Source organism: Lampetra planeri, chromosome 42 (assembly GCF_965212315.1).
Source record: "Lampetra planeri chromosome 42, kcLamPlan1.2.h2, whole genome shotgun sequence".
NCBI classification, from domain to species: Eukaryota; Metazoa; Chordata; class Hyperoartia; order Petromyzontiformes; family Petromyzontidae; genus Lampetra; species Lampetra planeri.
The window spans coordinates 1039815-1059328 of NC_136148.1; the positions used below are offsets into that span (position 1 = coordinate 1039815).

A 19514-nucleotide genomic window follows, 5' to 3' on the forward strand; every position below is an offset into this window, starting at 1 on the left:
TGTATCTACAAGCAGTGCCAGATTATCCTAGTAGCAAAAGTAGCTACATATGCTACGGGCCTCGCACTTTTAAGGGCCCCACGCTAAATTCTTTCAAGCTAGCAATTCCGGTTCAATGATTCTGCACTTGCTTGATTACTATAGTAATATACTGCCTTCAACTTTTATGAACGACTGGGTGTTTAAGGTTAGCGATTTGTCTTATTATCTGGCTATATAGCAATGACAAAATTACTTTACTATGCAAGTTAAACATTATGTGTTTTAATATTTGAGTGGTTTTTTTTAGGGCCCCTTTATAACATATGCTACAGGCTCGCACTAGCTTAATCCGGCACTGTCTGCAAGATAAATTATTGTTTTTCGATCACCTCTTCCTTCCTGAGCAACAAATATGGCTTTCACATATATTTAGTGGGCAACCTCGCATCAATACACACATCAGCGTTATGCAAAAATAACGCAACAATAACGACCGATTAAAAACAGGCCCTTGCCATGGTAAACTTGAGGGCGACACTAAAATTAGAAGCAGTGTTTTTGCCAGGTTAAAAATACTCCCCCTCCTAGTACCGGATTAGTGCAGCTAAGATGCTCGCAGTAATTAATACGGATTGCTTTCAGGCCGTTTTGAAGCGACAGGCCTCATGTGGTCGTTGTCTGTGTGAAACGAAGTAGTGCGCCATTATGGGCCCATGGGCAGTAGATTCACCACCCCTGCTTTAAATGAACATCTGTGCCAATCCCGGCTTGTGTTTTTTTTTTCTGCTGAAGAACCACACAAACTACAAATCCTGCGAGAACCAAGCTTCGTGGAACGAAACCCCAGAAGGTGAGATGCATCTGAGTTCAGGTCACCTGCTCGATCAAACTCCACGTCAATTGCTTCAGGCCCCTCTACATATTTCACGCCGTTCCACATTTATCCCTTTGGAAAATCCTTAATCGCTCCATCTCCTTGGTGTACCTCCTCTAAGACAGCCAGATGGAGATGCGATAATTACATACATTTTGCTTGCAAGTTTGTGTAATAAACAAAGGTATGTTTGCCACGTGAAACAATGTTGCAGGGGCAAACGCTTTGTGCTATGACCATGGCTGATTCCCAGCCAAGGCTACCTCTTCAACAACTGACGCTGTATCACTTGAATGAGGGAGGGTCAAACAATCTCCAGGACCAACACAGTGTGTGGCGGCATTCTTCAAACAGTGGACTGACAAGAGGCTGTACATTGAGACCCCCACTGAGTCTCGAGATGATTTTTGCGTTGGTTTCCACTGAATGAGTTTTTCCTCGGAACTGATATTCAGTACGCATCATGAGTGGATATCCGTGCCACTGTTATCTCATGTATACATACATGTATACATACATGTATACATACATGTATACATACATGTATGTATACATGTATACATACATGTATGTATACATGTATGTATACATGTATACATACATGTATACATACATGTATACATACATGTATACATACATGTATACATACATGTATGTACGTTGGAATTATTTCGCATCGTACGTAGCCAACCATGCTTGACTGCCTCATTTGCCATCCTCTTTCTGACCTCTCCGTTGCCCATTTACATTAGCCAGTTTATGTGCAGGATCTTACGCCGCCGCTTACACGGACGCACGCATGGTCTGGTTTCCCCCGTCGCGTCTGCCTGTTAGCCGGTGGCCGGGCGGCCTGCAGATCTCTCTGGCCAGTCTGGGGGGTCAGGGGGCCCCACGCCCTTCGCCTCGGACCTTCTGCCCCATGGCGTGTGGCTGCCGGGTCCTGACGGGTCTCTGCTCGAAGGAAAGCAGCCGGCGTCGTCCCGCCTGCCGCCAACGTCGCCGGGTGCCGTGCTGGGCACGCTGCTGCTGCTCACGGCACTTGGCTGCGTGTGCGGCTTCCTGTCGAGACGCGCACGGGCACGTGGGGTGCTGTGGGGGCAGCAGCGGCAGGGGGAGCAAGGGCACCAGGCGGTGTTGGGGCCGGCAGGCAGGGATGCGAGGGCGCGGGGAGATTGATGATCATGGTGATATCAGAAGCGCTCATGTGTTTGGTCTCATTGTAAAACAAAATCAAAACGCTCGCCCTCCACAAAATCTCATAAGCACGATTGTCTTGCTGAGCTCTTTGATGTGTTTTCAACATCATGTCCAATGTTTTGCTTCACATGCTGGAACTGAACAATTCAGTTACAATGATCAGGGCATGAAGAAGCTCCAAGCACGTGGAGCAAGGAATGATGTTAATTACGTTTGACATAATCGTGAACAACACGCAACATAGCCTGACAACACAACCAGGGAGTTCCTTCCCCAAGCCGTCCGTGCTGTTGAATCCCTGCGTGTCAAATTCAAGACCTTTCTTCTTCTGCCTCTGACTGACGGCCTCGATAAATGAAATAGTGTCCACTGTTTCTATCCAGTGTCTAGAGATGCGATTGCGTTAAGACGCTTCTATATAGATCCACGTTGTAATGAATAGTGTTCTACAGTGTCTTTCTGTGTTATTTTGAGACATTTGATCTATTCAGTTGTATTATTGCTTTTTCATATCTGCATTAGGCTGCACATCGATCACACTCTGCAATGTAAAGCTCTGAATTTACACAGGTTTCTCAGCAGGTCACTGGGCTGTTTTAAACACATTTATAACTTGTCAAAAAGGGTGGCATGAGTAGTCACTCAACGAGTGAAGACATTGATGACATTTCCACAAACGTGTTGATGGGATTTAGCATCAGGTGTGTAATAACCATGCCACTACAAGCCTTGCCTCTGTGCTGGGACCAACATTTAACAATCATTGCTGATCAACTGTGGCCGGTGATGTCCACTGACACGAAATTATTTCTTATTTACACAAGAAAGCTGCAGTGATCCTCAATACTGTTTCAAGAGAATCATGTTTGGGACCTTTGCGTTTAGGTAAGAGAAACAGGAGGACGTGGAGAACACGTATGGTTGAGGGAAGAACACTCACACTCCACTATTCAAATAGCCTGACGTCACCTTCTTGTTGCAATGTGGCCTGTAGGTGCCTCGATTTAACCTGTAGTGAAGAGTGCCAAATAAAGCATGTGCTCAATTTCAATGTAATGCTTTCGTGACTGCAGGGATTCATTTTCTTGGTTCTTTCGGTAAAGTCACGTAGAAGGGAAATAATAAAATAATCAAAATAAAACAATAAAAATTATGTTGAGGACAGCTGCTTGCGTTGTGGTCGAAACGTCGTGAGAAATTTGTTTTATTTTGTATTAATGTAATATTTTCCTTCTACGTGACTTTACCGAAAGAACCAAGAATATAAAGCATGTGTTGTGCGAGGTTGAGTATGAGTGCTATTTTTATTATTATTGATGCTGTGTTTATTGGTAAAGGTGAGGTTATATGGATCCATAAGAGGTTTTTGGGTTAGGGGGCGCCCATAAATGACGTCACGCACAGACATTTGTGACGATCGGGGGGGGGGGGGGGGTTGAGAAACGACGTCACATCAAAATGTGCAACTTTAAATAAATATAGACAACACGTTCTACTTAATTAGACTTTTTAATAAATGTTTTCTCCTACAACATCAGAGTGCAGCGCCACATTAAATACGCACTACAGTGACAATAGTTTAAAGCGATTAGAAGCATGTTTTTTGGGGGGAGGGGGCAGAGCTTTGTGACGTCATATTTGACGGGGGGGTCTGACTTTTTGTGACGCCGTGTGACGAAGGGGGGGGGGGGGTCAAAAATCGTCAAAAATCGCGTGACGTCATTTATGGACGGCCCATTAGATAGCATTAATATAAATGTGTCGAAAAACCCGCCACCACCAATTAGTAAGGAGGAGTGTGGTGAGGAGTGTGGTGAGGAGTGTGGTGGTGAGGAGTGTGGTGAGGAGTGTGGTGGTGAGGGGTGTGGTGGTGAGTGGTGGTGAGGAGGGGGAGGAGAGTGGTGAGGAGTGTGTGGTGAGGAGTGGGAGGAGTGTGGTGGTGAGGAGTGTGGTGAATGTGGTGGTGAGGAGTGGGAGGAGTGTGGTGGTGAGGAGTGTGGTGAGGAGTGGGAGGAGTGTGGTGGTGAGGAGTGTGGTGAGGAGTGGGAGGAGTGTGGTGGTGAGGAGTGTGGTGGTGAGGAGTGTGGTGGTGAGGAGTGGGAGGAGTGTGGTGAGGAGTGGGAGGAGTGTGGTGGTGAGGAGTGTGGTGGTGAGGAGTGTGGAGGTGAGGAGGAGAAGTGTGGTGGTGAGGAGTGTGGTGGTGAGGAGTGGGAGGAGTGTGGTGAGGAGTGTAGTGAGTGTGATGGTGAGGAGTGGGAGGAGTCTGGTGAGGTGAGTGTGGTGGTGAGGAGTGTGGTGAGTGTGGTGGTGAGGAGGGTGAGGTGAGTGTGATGGTGAGGAGTGTGGTGAGTGTGGTGGTGAGGAGGGTGAGGTGAGTGTGATGGTGAGCAGGAGTGGGAGGAGTCTGGTGAGGTGAGTGTTGGTAGCGTCACGCGCGCGTCACGGACCTCTCACTCCACTTCCGGAAGCATCCCCCGAGCACCGCGGCGCACACGACCCCGACTCGTCGCCCCGCAGAGACCCGCAGGGACCCCGACTCCTCGCCCCGGGACGCAGCCGCGGACCCCCCGAGATCCCGGTGAGACTGGGCCCCCTACAGGGGTCCTCCTGGGCCCCCCCGGGCCCCCCCGCGATGTCGCGCCGCCGTGACGCAGCGAGATTTTGAAGTCGCCCGGGGTCGACTGCGACACGGAGTCGCTTCGTGATGGCGCGGCCACCATCACCATCATCACCACCATCATCACCATCATCACCACCATCATCACCACCATCATCACCACCATCATCACCACCATCATCACCACCACCATCATCATCATCCCCACCATCATCATCACCACCATCACCACCATCATCACCACCACCACAACCATCACCACCACCACCACCATCATCATCATCACCATCATCATCACCACCATCATCATCATTACAATCAACACCACCACCACCACAACAATCACCACCATCATCCACACCACCACCATCATCATCATCATCACCACCACCATCATCATCATCACCACCACCATCACCACCACCATCACCACCACCATCATCCACACCACCACCATCATCATCACCATCATCCACACCACCACCATCATCATCACCACCACCATCATCATCATCTTCACCACCATCATCATCACCACCACCATCACCACCACCACCGTCATCACCAACCGTTTAAACAATCGGTATCACCAATGGCTTGTTGCCATATAACGGCGATTATATCAGACGTTTTCATTATGACTGTTGTTATTAAGCTATGGACGGCACAGGTTACTTAACCACTCTAAACATAGCGGGATTTTAGTCGAACTTAAGCGATATCATCACGGCAGAAGCGAGCACTGAAATTACAATCTCACCATCATCAACACGATCGTCATTGTAAACACTTACACTCGCCATCATCATCATCATCATCAATAAACACGTCACCACCATCATCAAACAATTAATCACGGACTCCTTCTCCTTCAACGTAGGCGCGAAAGAAGTTCAGCATACTGTAGATACTACCACCGTGTATGGTGTGATCATCATAATCGGCATCGCTCAACGTGAGTGATGTGTTCGGTGGCCACGCAATGTTGTTTGTTAGGGCTGGGGGGGGGGGTATGGTGGCTTTTAGTTGGGACTTTGGGTCAGCTGCATGGTTTAGAGCTTCACAGCTCATCAGGTTTCTCCACGATCAATACCGATCCTGATGTTCGGACACCAATTACAACAACTACGTGGCATGCAACCGAGGCGCAGACTTTGGGGATATGTCTGTCGGGGACTGTGTTGGGTCAGGGTCCAGCCTTGTGCTATTGTTGTTGTTGGCGGTCCGATTTTGAGTGGGGATTCTTGGCTTGAGACCGTGAGCTTGTGTAGCAAGTCACGGGTTGTTCGATCCGGCGAGGATCGGTGCCAAATGTTTGGTTTAATCAGTAGGGCCCCGTGGTGGTGGTGGTGCAGGTGAGCTGGCTAGTGCAGGAAGAGGCGGTAAGGCCCAGCCAGGGGCTTCGTGACCTTCAGAGGACGCCTCCTAACACTCACACAGGAATAATATTACCAGATCAGCCCTCATCCTGTCAACAGACACACATCGGGTGTTTTAACGTCGTTGTGCGTGATGTACAACATCTCACGCCACGATGTTTTTCTTTCCCGAGGATGCGTGCTGCCTGCCATCAGCCAGCCCAGCGTGCTGCTACCACTGCCTCTTTAATCATTAACGTGGTTGTGATGGGACGCCGGGGTCGTGTGTGTGTGTCTGTCCGCCTGCCATAGTTGCACTTTCAAATGCCCTTGCTAGTTAATGGTTGCGTGGTTTTACTGGCAACCTGGTCAAGAGACACGAGGAAACGAAAGTGGAGAAGTGCGTGAAAGGGGTAGGAGGGGATAATGAACACAGAATTCCAAACCGCTTAGGCAAGGGACACGTCGCTCTAAGGGATGATGGCCTTTCGTCAAGGATCAATAACAGTGGCAGCCAAAGGATGGATCGTGTCCTAGATAGGGCACGTGCGCCGTTGGAGATGGAGCGATTAAATCAGCCGATGTGCAGGTTTCTAGGTTGTGCATCGCTACATCACAATGACAATGATAACAACAAGAGACGCCGTCTTGCCCTCTCCCCCCAATCTCGTTGCAGTCTGTTTAATACAGCAGCAGCAGCAGCAAGTGATGTGTGTTGATGATAGCAGTAGCAGCAGATTTGTAAATACGATGCGTATCGTCAACCCTCCTCCGCCAGACACAGCCAATTAGTAAAGTCACGTGAATACACATGCCAATGTTAATTACTGCTGCAGCACACGTGTGTGTTGAAGAGAAATCTCGCAGCATTTGAATGGGTACGACGTTTCGCTGAAAGTTACAACCAGCATCATTAGGCAGATCCCAGAATTGAACGTTGTGAGATTTCTCTCCCAACACACCGGTGTACTACTGAAGCAGTGATACATTGGCACGTTTGTTCATGTGACAACAACTTTATCATTTGGCTGTGTCGCGGTGGAGGAGGTTTCATGACACATTGTATTATTAATCATATTGGTCGCGAAAGCCTACATGTAAAATGTAGGAGCCAGATGTATTACGTCATGACCACGGTCTCGCCGCACTGGGTTTGTGGTGTCCTCTTATATATTTTTTTTATAATATCACTACATTAGCTGCTTTAATTGCCTAAGGGTGCCGATGGAGACACGGTCTCATCTGCAACTAGCAGAGCTCGTAGTTTCCGGTTTTAGAAAGAGGAACAAGCCTCAGTTTCGGGCTTACTTGGGTCAATGACTGGCTGTCATCCCACGTAGCTTTGCTTCTCGTAAGTACACGCGCGTAATCGTTTAAAGTTGCCTTGCAGCTCATCAGCACGGCGCTAGCCTGTCGACAACATCTGTGTTGCCAACTAAAGAGAGTTTCGCTGAAAGTGGTTGCCAAAAAGCCTGAACAGCTGTTGATGAAAATAATGTACTGTAGAGTTATTTTTGTCAATCCATTGTGTATGTACGCGGTACCTTGTGCTATTCCTACATCGCAAAGGTTATCAAGATTGCACTGTGGTTATGTTTTTTTAGTTTTACTGAACATTTCCATCTTGAACCTTCTGTAAAACAACACTACTGAATGAAGGCCTCTCCACGTCGTTCCGGTCATGCTGAACCTTCCTGAAAAAGAGGCTTGAGACCGAGCGAAGCTTCCTGTTTCGGTAAACTGTACAGCGTGTCAGGCCGCTGCTGAATGTGGGTTGTTTGACAATACTGCACCTTGCCCGTCGGCAGCGCAGGTTGGTGAAGGTTGTGGAGGTCCAGAACTGGTTAAGGTATCACTTGCCCACCGATGCTAGCCATGGCTGGGAGTCGAACTCAGGTGGTCGGTTTCATTGCACAACAGGCCAAACCTTGAACCGCCCCTCCAGCCCTCTTGCTGGCAGAACAGAATGTTGTATTTAATCTTGATTTGAAGCTTTCGTGACTGCAGGAATCCATACTCGTTGGTTCTTTCGGTAAAGTCACGTAGGTATAAAATAAAATAAATCACGACGTTTCGGGCGCAACACAAGCGTCCATCATCAGGTGGGAAAGCGTGGTCTGCTGCTGAGGCAGACTGTTTTAAAAGTCGTGATTTATTTTATTTTATACCTACGTGACTTTACCGAAAGAACCGAAGAGAACGTTGTATTTGTTTTGTGCACGCGTTGAAACAATGAGCAAGTTTCTAAAATCCACCCAAGCAGTATAAATGGGCACAGCACAATCGATTTGCATGACACTTGTGTTGGGGTAGAGGGCAGTTTACTCCCACACTGTACATTGTGGAAGAGTAGACCAGAAATACCCCTTTTGGGACTGTCTCGAGCTCTGTCTGATGGAGGCCCTTCTGCAGGCATTGACATGAACAAACAATTGCAGGGCTGCACCTTTACCTTTGTGTGCACATGCGGGACGAGGACTGGAGGTACTTGTGATGAGTGGAGCAGATATTGTACAGAAGGCTTGCGTTGCCTGGGCCATTGTGGCCAATCATTATCAATGAACATCAATGAATGGGAAGGCTGCATATTGGCAGTGAGGCAGAAATGTGTTGTTCATGCCGAGTGGGATGACTGTATCGCCACCTTAACCCCTAATTATGTTGGAAAGATTGCCTGTCACATTGTCATGTTAACTTTGAAAAGTACTTGTATGTGGGCAGTTCCACAGATTGAGCAAAACATCTAAATAATCATACAATACATGGCTTGTCATTTTCAAAGTTATCTATATTTTTAGAAAATGTGGCTAATACACTGAATATACCATCACCATCCCAGTGGGGATGAAAAAGTGGTTTCATCTAAGCACATCTAACACTGGTATTCTGTGAGCATTTCTCCTGTACCAAGAAAGGTGAACAAATCATTTTAAACATTTTAAAGTCGTAATTGATTGATGTACTACGCAAAATTAAAATGTCCCTGAATGATTACACCCACATCTTTAAGATCCGCATCCGAAATAGTGGAACTGCCCATATGGAAAATAGTAGGGAAGCCAATTACAATAACTTTCATGTATTGCATGTTGGGAGCTACTTCTGTTCGAGATGGCAGATGGCTCCACTTTATTCCGCTAGCCTGCAGTGTTCATGCAGTGGCGTGTAATGGAGGTGGCTGGATGATGGTGGCTGTGTCCTGTGCAATGCAGGTGGCTGGATGATGATGGTAGTTGTGTCCTGTATAATGGAGGTGGCTGGATGATGATGATGGTAGTTGTCCTGTATAATGGAGGTGGCTGGATGATGACGTTTGTGCTGTGATTTGTTTTGCCACAGAAACGCCACCATGTCGACCAGCGAGAAAGCTCCCCTGATGCCGCCCAATGCACCGAAGGACAGCCAGTCATGGGGAAACCCGGATCAGCCCGGATACATGGCACCCCCATACGTGCAGCCCCCCTACCTGACGCCCCCCGGCCCTTCATCCGGGGGTCCGGGCTACAGCGATACACCCTACCACCCAGCTCCAGGTCTTCTTGCACACCCACAATAATCATCTCATTTCCGACACCGATGATCAATTAAGGATAGCTCATAGTGCGACCGCTTTCACCATTCTCATACCATGGGCACTCGTAGTAACGCCACTGCCGGCTGCGATCATTCATTAGCAGCATTTCAGATATTCACCATGTGGTTACATCCGAAGCCGTCATTGGACTCACTCACCATCCTTGACATGAACTTATAAAGAAAGAAGAATAATATATTACCTATCTATTATGGAGATAATGGTAGGAAAATGATTGCCCGGATAAAATAAGACTGTGAGGAACTGAACAATCGGGGGAAGGTCTCAATTTTCAGCTGTTGTCCATTCCCTGGTTGACACAAATTATTGAAAATCTGTTAAGATGTTGGAGTAAGTCAGGTGGCTCAGAGCGTGAATACATCCTCGCTTGGAATTACAGATTCCAGTAAGCGCAATTGAAATTGGGAGACAAATATATATATATATTTTTAAATAATATCAGAGGTGAAATCTCAACAGGGTGTGTGATTTGTTTCAGGCCCTTCAGCTCCTGCATTTAATGATGAGCATCCGCCAATGTACCACGACAATGAAGACTTCAATATCTCTGACTGGACTGACAAAACAGTGCGGCGAGCTTTCATCAGAAAGGTAAGTCGTCATGTCTGTAGTGGAGAAGCAACGGTGAAAACTCCGTGGCAATTTTGGACATCGTGCCAAGCAACAGACATCACAAACTGAAAACACACCCGAGGGCCGTACATTATAACCACGAAAACCGACAGAGCAGAATAATGAGAATTTGTGTTTGATACAGGGCCCTTTACTCTGGAGCATGTAAGAGCACTTTATACTTGAAGGCAACTTATATCACATATCTCTAATGGTTTGAAAGGGCACACCCAGTGGCAGCTGCCCCTGTATGGCATAAGGTCACTCAACACCTGTCCTTCAAGTGGGTATTAATGTGCCAGTAGGGGGGCAATGATTGCTCTGTATAATCTCCGTTGAGTAATTTGCAGTTTTTTTTTCCCAATGACAAATTTGGACCACGACACAGGCACACAATGGCCTACTCATGTTGAACGACATCCCGGGATCCGTGAAGCAGACGTCGTGCATCCGACAGATAAAACACGCGCAATCATGGCCAGGGCTGCCCGCCGGTCTCAAAGCGGCTGGGCTGTGTCACCGCCCCGACACATTGTGACGTGCTGTGCGTGTGCGTTTGCGTGCAGGTGTACCTGGTCCTGACTGCCCAGCTGCTGGTGACGTTCGCCTTCGTGTGCACCTTCCGCTTTTCGCCCGCCGTCTCGACATACGTTAAACATACTCCCGGCCTCTACTATGCCTCCTACGCGGTCTTCTTCGCCTGTCTCATCGCGCTCAGCTGCTGCGGGGAATTCCGCCGCAAGCATCCCTGGAACATCATCACGCTGGTGCGTGGTCATTCAGGACTTTCAAACTGCACAATGCAGCAGCACGGAAGCGTGGCGTATGTGAAGCTTCTGGCCAAGCTGTGTTTTCTGGAACCTCTTTGTCCCCGAGCGGTCGTCTCCTGGGCTGAGTGGGTGGTCAAGGCCGTTTCATCGCCAATGTCATTAAAAGCAACCTCGGCCAGTGTCGCCCAGCTCACGAATCCCCAGTGGCCTCTCACCATGTTTACCTAACACTGTGTACCTGTGGTGTCGGCAATGCTGTTGAATGAAAATGGTTATGTGTCGCGTGTGCAGTCCATCCTGACGCTGTGCATGTCCTACATGGTGGGGATGATTGCCACCTTCTACGAGGCCGACGCTGTTGTGATGGCGATGGGCATCACAGTGGCGGTCTGCGTGGCCGTCATCTTGTTCTCTATGCAGGTAAACAAACGCACCGTAGTCTACGTTCGTTCACGTCGGCAGCGTGGACGCTCTAGCCCCTGATTGATAAGTGATGTGCAAATCATTATCATCATCAGTCATGATAAATCCACTGCTGGATGAAGGCCTCCCCAAACTTTGCTGTCTCTGTCCTGTGATGTAAGAAGCCACCGACCATGCGTATATGGGCAGATCTCATCACTCCATCCCCGCGGTTGACCTCTTTGGGAGCATTGCCTACCCTTGGCTGCTGCTCCATCGTTATTCTGGACTACCGGCCATCATACCATCAAGCGACATGCACTGGCCAAGCGAAACCAAACGATATCTCTAACGCAAGGTGCGCAGATTGTTGTACGGTGTTTGTGACGGTCATGCCGACGGTTGTGTTTTGTGACCGTCTTTCCTGTAGACGAAGTACGACTTCACATCCTGCAACGGCGTGCTGCTGGTGATGCTGGTCGTGTTGATGTTCTTCTCCATCCTCTGCATCATCTTGCGCAATCATATCCTCAACATCGTCTACGGGGCGTTGGGGGCCCTGCTGTTCACCGTGGTGAGTCTCCAGGATGTCACTCACATAGGCATCCACAGATTCATGTCTTAACGGCCTAGTCTCATGTGCACAGATGGTATGACAACCATAACAATTGCAATTTTTATTTTATGTAACGGCGTGATTCAAACGGCTGCAGAATGTGTCACGCGTACTGTTTCTCTCATTGGAGGCGTGGGAAACCAAAGACCAGTGGGGAGGCAACCAGAACCATCATTACCAACATTTTCCGAAGCTCTGTTTACTTATCTTGGGAATTGAGGCTAACTCCTTGAATGAGTCTTTATACGTATGAGAGGTAACCGGAGTATCAGGAAAAAACCCACTCGTGCGGAGGGGGTAACCCTCAATCCCCGGACAGATGGAATACAGATGGAATTTAAACAACTTGGCTATGCTGCCATACCGCCATACCCTAAAAGCCTCGCAGCCCAAGGGAAGGGAAGGAATTTAACGAATCTGTGCAATCCACCACCAGTGCTGGGTTACAGGCGTGTGGCATAGCCACCGGCGCCCAGCTCGTTGCGCAGCGTCGTGGCACCAAAAAATATGTGCTTGTCACCACTAAATCTGCTTCTCACGTCTGCAGCTTGTCATCTCGATCCCTTGTTCACCTGTTTCATTGCGCAATGTAGCTCTGTGGTTTGGCAAGCGATATCTCTCGGCGGGCCACGGCCCAGCATCCTGCCTCAAGAGCCTTCGTCGGTCTCATCTGACCCACGGGCTGCCATTTGAAAGAACCCTGTAATAAGAGGTTTTCATGAACAATGTTGCATAGACACTTTACAGGCGATGCTGCTGCTAAGCAGGATTTGTCCTCTCCACAGTTCCTCGCAGTGGATACGCAGCTGCTGATGGGGAACCACAAGTACGCGCTGAGCCCTGAGGAGTATATCTTCGCCGCCCTCAACCTCTACACTGACGTCATCAACATTTTCCTCTACATTCTGATGATCATTGGCAACTCTCGCAACTGAGTGCACGACGCGCCAGCTTTGTCCTGTTCGGAAATGTGTCTTCGTGTTAGGGATTCGTGGCGTATTCGGTGACGTTTGGCTCGTTTTTCGACGAGAGGTTTGCACACAGCTTCAGCCCGTCGAGGTGCAACAGCAGGAGGTTGTCGTCGCCCATGGTCAACGCCGCTGTGACCTCCGCGTCAAGACATCCGTGCTCACTTCAGAAATATCGCAGAAACCTCGTAGAAAATGCTCGGATACAGTTTTATAGACTTTTGTGGCAAGGCAGCCTCATGCCGTGTAATGCGCGGAATGAAATAACCCTCGAAATAAATTATTTAAAAGTGGAAACAAAAATTGGCTTGGATGGGCGACAACTAATACGGCTAACCCATGCATCAGCATAGGGCCTTTGGAATGAGTCAGGTTTGGAGACAATTGAGAGGCAGGAGACTTTTAAACCACTTCGCTATCAGTTCACGGACCCTCCCTACTCTCCAGAGCCTCGCACGGGGCAAGGTGGAGACCTGGGAGGGTCCGGGCTCTCTCTCATGCGCCAACATCTTCGACTCTCGCTCCCCAGTGTCCACGTTCCTAGCACATGAAGAGTTGTCACATATCAAGTTGGCTTTTGAGTTTTACAGTACATAAAAAAAATTGTTACTAATAGATTAATAAATCAATGTCTTAATGCAGAGTGTAGAACGACTGAGGCTGTCTGCTTGGTTTAAATGCTGTTGTGTAAACAACTTCTGTAAAAAATGATATATGTTCTTTCCAAAATGTTGTTAAATTTAATCTTTACTTAATGCAAATCCTCTTACCTTTAAGAAGCAAAAATGATACTTATCAAATATAATGTTACCTCCTTTCCACTTGCCTAGGTGTGTCAACAGCAAAAGTGTTTTCACCGTATGTTAAACGAGAGCCGTGCGCATGCATGTTCTGGTCTCACAGTGGAGGTTGGGCTTGGGTGGAGGAGTTCCCGAGTGTGAGTTTGAAGGCCGAGATACACCGAGTGTCATTTGTGTGCAATTAGCCGGGGAAGGGTGCGTGATTGGGCCAGGTTCTTGATTTGAATTTTTTGCAATCGGCTACCATCGCATAGAATGTAGCCAACCAGTGAGCAGGTTGGTCACGCGCGACCGCAGAGTGCACATGAGGTGTCCGTGTATCGGTGTGTGCAAATGCGTGTGTGAGTTAATGCATGTGCATCTGCTTGTGGCAGCATTGCACTTTGTGATCGATACGGGCGCAGTCCAGCACAGCCCGTGTACGCCCCCCCCATCAATTGCCGTGACATTGTACAGCGTATCTAGGTCATGGGATGGGTGGGGGGGGGGCCCATGGCACCGACCTCAATTCACACGGCCTGTGTGCACCAGGCGTACCACTTGGAAATGGGCCACACATGATATTTAACATCACCTTCAAGCATCTTGGCGGTGAAAATCAAGTACCACAGGGGGGGGGGGGGGATATTTTCGACCTTGCAACGCTTCATTTTAGGGAACCCATTAATAGTTTTTTTAAGGGCCTCTTGCAGTGACTGAAGTGTGTGTGTGTTCACGTGCTGTTGTCTGCTAATGCAGGGATTTCCCGAACTTCAGTCCTCGCGACCTCACCATGCGACGTCTTTACCGACGTACTCCCCATTCAAATACAAGTGAACTCGTGTCACGAGCCCGATGATTGTTAAACGTCCCACGCGACGAGCTGAATCCATTAACGCTTCGTGCGTTAATAGAGCCAATTGAAATGAAGATCGAGATGTCTGCGCGTGTGTATGCGCATGTGCCACGTGACAGACGTAGCGTTAATTGGCGCGTCACGTGGGGCGTGTTTAACTATCATCAGGCACGTACAGCGTGGCACGTGTTGTATTTGAATGGGAGCAGTAAATTGGTAGACGTGGTGGGTCGCGAGGACTGGAGTTTGGTAAATCCTGTGGTCTTTAAAAGTCATATTCGGCCCTCAGTTAAAGGTCCCCACCCTCGCTTTAAGGTGATCGTGAGATGCGGCCCAACTGCTGGGTCGTTGGCCTCATGCGTTTGTGTCACCTCTGCGTTCTGGCCTTGTTGTGTTTCTATCGATAGGGTGGCTACATTGCCCCACGTGTTTAAATTGGCATCCTTGCCTGCTGCAATGGCTAACAAACGCGCCCGTGTACCCGTGCCGCCATATCAGCACCGACCGCGCCGTCATATCGAGATGTATCAGAGCTCTGGGCTCCACCACCACGCAGTGCACGTGTGGAAGTCGCGTGACGCTTTAGATGACACAGAAGCAGCACACCCCGCCGGCCGGCAGGCGGGGCTGCAAGGACATTTTATTGGCACCGTTTGGGTAGAATCGCCCTGTCGTCGTGTCGACGCTGCGTCGTGCCTAATCGTACGACACAAGGTCCACGATACTCGTGTTAGTATTTAGAAACATGTTTCCTATTTTTTGTTAAATTATTCTTTCCTGGCAATATGTAAACGTTAATAGTAAAAAAAAAAGTTATGATAGGCTACATTACCCATTAACTGTGTTTCTGTGTTACTTGCATTGGTAAACTATGGTAGCGGTATATTGAATGGAATCGTTCTTTTGTGACCAACAGACGCGTGTTTTACGGAGTAAAATCGCCGGCGATTGGAAGGCTTCCGGCAGACTTGTGTCGAGTGTCGTTTCAGCTCACGGGCGGGTTTCAGTTTGCAACACGGCGGCGATTTCGAGTCGCGGGAAGTGCGACAAAGCGCGCGCACACAAACAGCGGTGCAATCAAAACAAACACGAAATATACACGGGACGCGAAGTGACACGGAGCCGTGCGAAATGGACTTTGCGACTTGAGTTTGGGGCGCACCGCCGCGACACGCGAGGTCGCGCGTGTAACCGCATCGACCCCGACGAAATGTTGATTTAAAGCTTTCGTGACTGCAGGGATTCATATTTTTGGTTCTTTCGGTAAAGTCACGTAGAAGGGAAATAATAAAATAATATTGTTTTATATTTATTTTATTATTTCCCTTCTACGTGACTTTACCGAAAGAACCAAGAATATGACCCAGACGAAGTTAAACATCGCAGTCTAAAGAATCTTCCTCGGTGCGGGGGCTCTGGGCGGCAGATTGTGCCATTTCACGCCGTGCGGACAGCCACGTCACTTGCAGGTCGCTACAGTTTCCCTCGCTGATAAAATGTTATCCTGATAACCGAACAAATTATTTGGTAGTGGTGGTGCGTTTGACAGCCGTGTTCGCACGGACACAATTAACAACAAAACACCGCAAGACATTCGTCATTATACACTTACTTAAAAGGAAACGGTACATTGGAGGTGACGTGTTTTGAGAAATAGTTATGTGAACGACCCATTGCCCGAAACGTCGCCTGCTAGGTATAGTTTTAACAACTAAAGTGATTGTGACCAAAACTGCGTCAAATGAAAGTGGCGTTGTATATTCATTTCGTGTTGGTCTCGACACATCACGGTGAGGTGAGGCTTTCACTCTGGGTCTATTATGATTGATGTGTACTCATTGGTAAAGTGTGACTATTCATGAAGCTCATGGTGTTTACCCTTACAATCTTGTGTAAGTAGCACAATTTTAATTCCTAAAAAACCCTAATTATTTGTATAATAAAAATGATTTATCTTTACAATTAGCGGTGCGTATGGAGAGAGAGAGAGGTGACAGTCACGCAGTGCGTGTGCGCCGTGCCCACGAGCTCGCGCGACGGTGGAACCGAGGGGTAGACAAAGGCGAAGCCCTGCAATGTCTCGCTCAGGACGCCCACTGCTGGGGGGGGGGTGAAGGGCCTCTACTTCCAGGCAGTGTTTCATTGCTGGGCTCGAGGTGGGCTGAGACAGGTGTTGTCACTTTTCGGTGGCACGCGACGTGACGACCTTGGCGATCTCAATTCTGTACGGCCAACATTCTGCATCTGCCCACGTGCTCCATGTAGACAGCGCGTCTCTTGTGTCGAACCACTGCCGAATGAATGGAGGCTTCCTCGCGCGCCGCGGGAGCTGTTTGACCCCGACTTTACCACGTTGGTCAGTGCGGGTTGGTGAAGGTGCGGAACACAGATGTTGGAGCATAGAGGTACGGTACAACGATGTATGTTGCTGCACTGCGGTCAACTAACAGTCCTGGAGCGGCATGCAAACAGGCGATTTAATGCGTGGCGGTCGCTAATCCAACACTGGCCGGGCTCAACACTGCTTAGCTTGCGAGATCTGATAAGATCCGGTGCACTCCGAGCGATGCGGTCGACGAGATTTAGACGCAAGGGCAGAAGAATGTTGTCAGGTGACTGCACGGCGATTAAAACGCAGTTACAGTGCGCGAGCGATGCCTGTGTGTGTGTTCTACGCAAGACTTCGTGGGTGCTGTGTTGCTTTGCCCTGCTGTTCGTCAGGAAGAGCACTCTTGTGAAGGAAGTTTGTAAATATCGATTACAAAAAAGCACAAACTCACCTCGGAGAGGGTGGCAGTATCGGCTGGAAACGTGAGCGCATCCACGCGATTAACCCTCATCGTTATCCTCATCAGCATGACCGTCATCCAGTAGATGGTAACGTCGAATGGAATTACAATTTACTCCCAAAGGCCAAATTTACTTAAATTACTCCTTCATTACACTGAACTATAACGCACAGCTGCTGCTGTCGTCTTAATTGTCCACAATTAGCCTTAAACATCTGCGTCCATCTCGCCGCGAGTCCCGTTAATTAGCAGGGCACCATCGTGTACCCACCTCGAGACCAGTCCGCATCCCCGTCATCGACGTCGCCGAAAGCAATGGCTCATGAGCTAATGATATAATTCCAGCTGCAACCTCGCCGTACGCCTCCCACTATACATATCACTTCCTGGCATGACCTCGCTGTACAAACCGGTAACAAGAGCAATAACAATGCCGCATTGAAACACGGCCTCCACATTCACGTGAAGTTCTCATAACGCGTGGCAGGCGAGGGAGTTCATGCTTTCTTTTGGGCCGTCTTTAGGCAGTGTTAACGTTTGCTCATGAAACTAGAGGGCATTCACATTCAAATCAAAATGTGTATTTCTTTCAAGTCAACGAAGATTTAAGTGGACGAAAAACTATCAATCGTGACGATGGCTATAGGCCAGGGGTGGGGAACCTGTTTTCTGCCAAGGGCCATTTGGATTTTTATAACATCATTCGCGGGCCATACAAAATCATCAACTTAAAAATGTGCCTGTTGTATTTGGTCAAACATTTAATTAACTCACCCCTAATGTGATGGCTGGAACTGCTTCTCTTTGGTGAGGCGTGTGATGTTAGCTGGTATTGATGATGTTGCTACTCGCAACTGCTTTTCCAGGTTTGCTCCGAGATTTATTGAATTTCGAGTCCCGTCTGCGGTTGCCTTGGCAGGGCCACACCAAATGATTTCGCGGGCCTGACACGGCCCGTGGGCCGGACGTTCCCCACCCCTCTAGACTCACCAGCAAAGACCGAGGCGTGACGATGACGAGACCAACACTGCCGAGTCTTGAGTGAAGGCGCAGCCGAGGACACTCATTTAGTAGCGTTATTTGAGACGGGGCAACGAGAAATACCAAACATGGTCATTTGTTATTTTCTATCTTGATTTGAAGCTTTCGTGACTGCAGGAATCCATACTGTTTGGTTCTTTCGGTCAAGTCACGTAGGTAGAAAATAAAATAAATCACGACGTTTCGGGCGCAACACAAGCGTCCATCAGCTTTCCCACCTGATGATGGACGCTTGTGTTGCGCCCGAAACGTCGTGATTTGTTGTATTGTTATATTCTCACACAAACAAAGTTGACTGATTGGCTAACCTGATATTGCCGGGGGGAGGTGGTAGTGGCACGTACCTCTAAAATGTAGTAACTAATCGTGAACTACATGGTGGACTCTTGCGGTAGACGAGACTTAAGAGAATGACACACCGACGTGACAGAATCCACCGTCGTGCTATCGACGAGACGAAGACTTAATCACACAAACTGACTCGATTAATCCTGGTCACTGCAGGGCCTGGGGCTTTGTGATTTGGCTGTGCTAGGGATTCACAAATCGTTTAAAAGGAACGTGCTGGGCAGAGCCTGCTTGGGGGTCGTTCGAGGGACGGGAATGACACGTGTTCTGCTTGTCCACACATCCTCGGCCACAGCGTGTACGCATTCGCAATCGTCAACTCGCTGTTAAGATGTAATTGAAACCCTTACAATTCATCGCTGTGTGTATTTCAGCAATAAATCGTTAATGTAAAAACCACGAATGTGTGTGTGCGTCGTGTGAATGTGTGTCCCGAGAGCCGTGTGCACGCAGGGCTCGTTCTGTCATCAAAAACATTTATGCAAAGTGCGCACACATTCATAATTACCAAAACCCGTCACATTTGTCGTGATGCCAACTCGTGACTCGGAACGATATTTGAACCCGTCCCGTGGTAAAAGGTGCAGCCCTGCAATTCCTTGCTAACGCCCACTGCTGGCGTAAGGGCCACGACGAGAGGGGGCTCTAGAGAGCCCCACTCTTGAGGGTATTTGGCCTACTCTTCCACGCTGGCCAAATGCCTAGGAAGA

The 19514-nt window shown here is 48.6% G+C and overlaps 1 protein-coding gene across 1 annotated transcript; it reads left to right on the plus strand.

Annotated features, from left to right (window-relative positions):
* The first annotated feature begins 4487 nt into the window (after nt 1-4487).
* Nucleotides 4488-19203, plus strand: LOC144732282 (protein lifeguard 1-like). Its single transcript, XM_078613723.1, has 7 exons — nt 4488-4631; nt 9368-9561; nt 10102-10214; nt 10802-11002; nt 11297-11425; nt 11838-11981; nt 12809-19203. The coding sequence occupies exons 2-7, from the start codon at nt 9378-9380 to the stop codon at nt 12956-12958; spliced, it is 921 nt and encodes a 306-aa protein (XP_078469849.1). The 5' UTR covers nt 4488-4631; nt 9368-9377; the 3' UTR covers nt 12959-19203.
* Nucleotides 19204-19514: the final 311 nt, after the last annotated feature.

What these genes read in the sequence shown, in the direction of transcription:
- LOC144732282 (XM_078613723.1), top strand. Translation starts at nt 9,378, where the DNA reads ATGTCGACCAGCGAGAAAGCTCCCCTGATGCCGCCCAATGCACCGAAG. An exon ending in GGCGAGCTTTCATCAGAAAG is followed by an intron (nt 10,215 to 10,801) that starts GTAAGTCGTCAT and finishes GTTTGCGTGCAG; the next exon opens with GTGTACCTGGTCCTGACTGC. An exon ending in TCATCTTGTTCTCTATGCAG is followed by an intron (nt 11,426 to 11,837) that starts GTAAACAAACGC and finishes TCTTTCCTGTAG; the next exon opens with ACGAAGTACGACTTCACATC.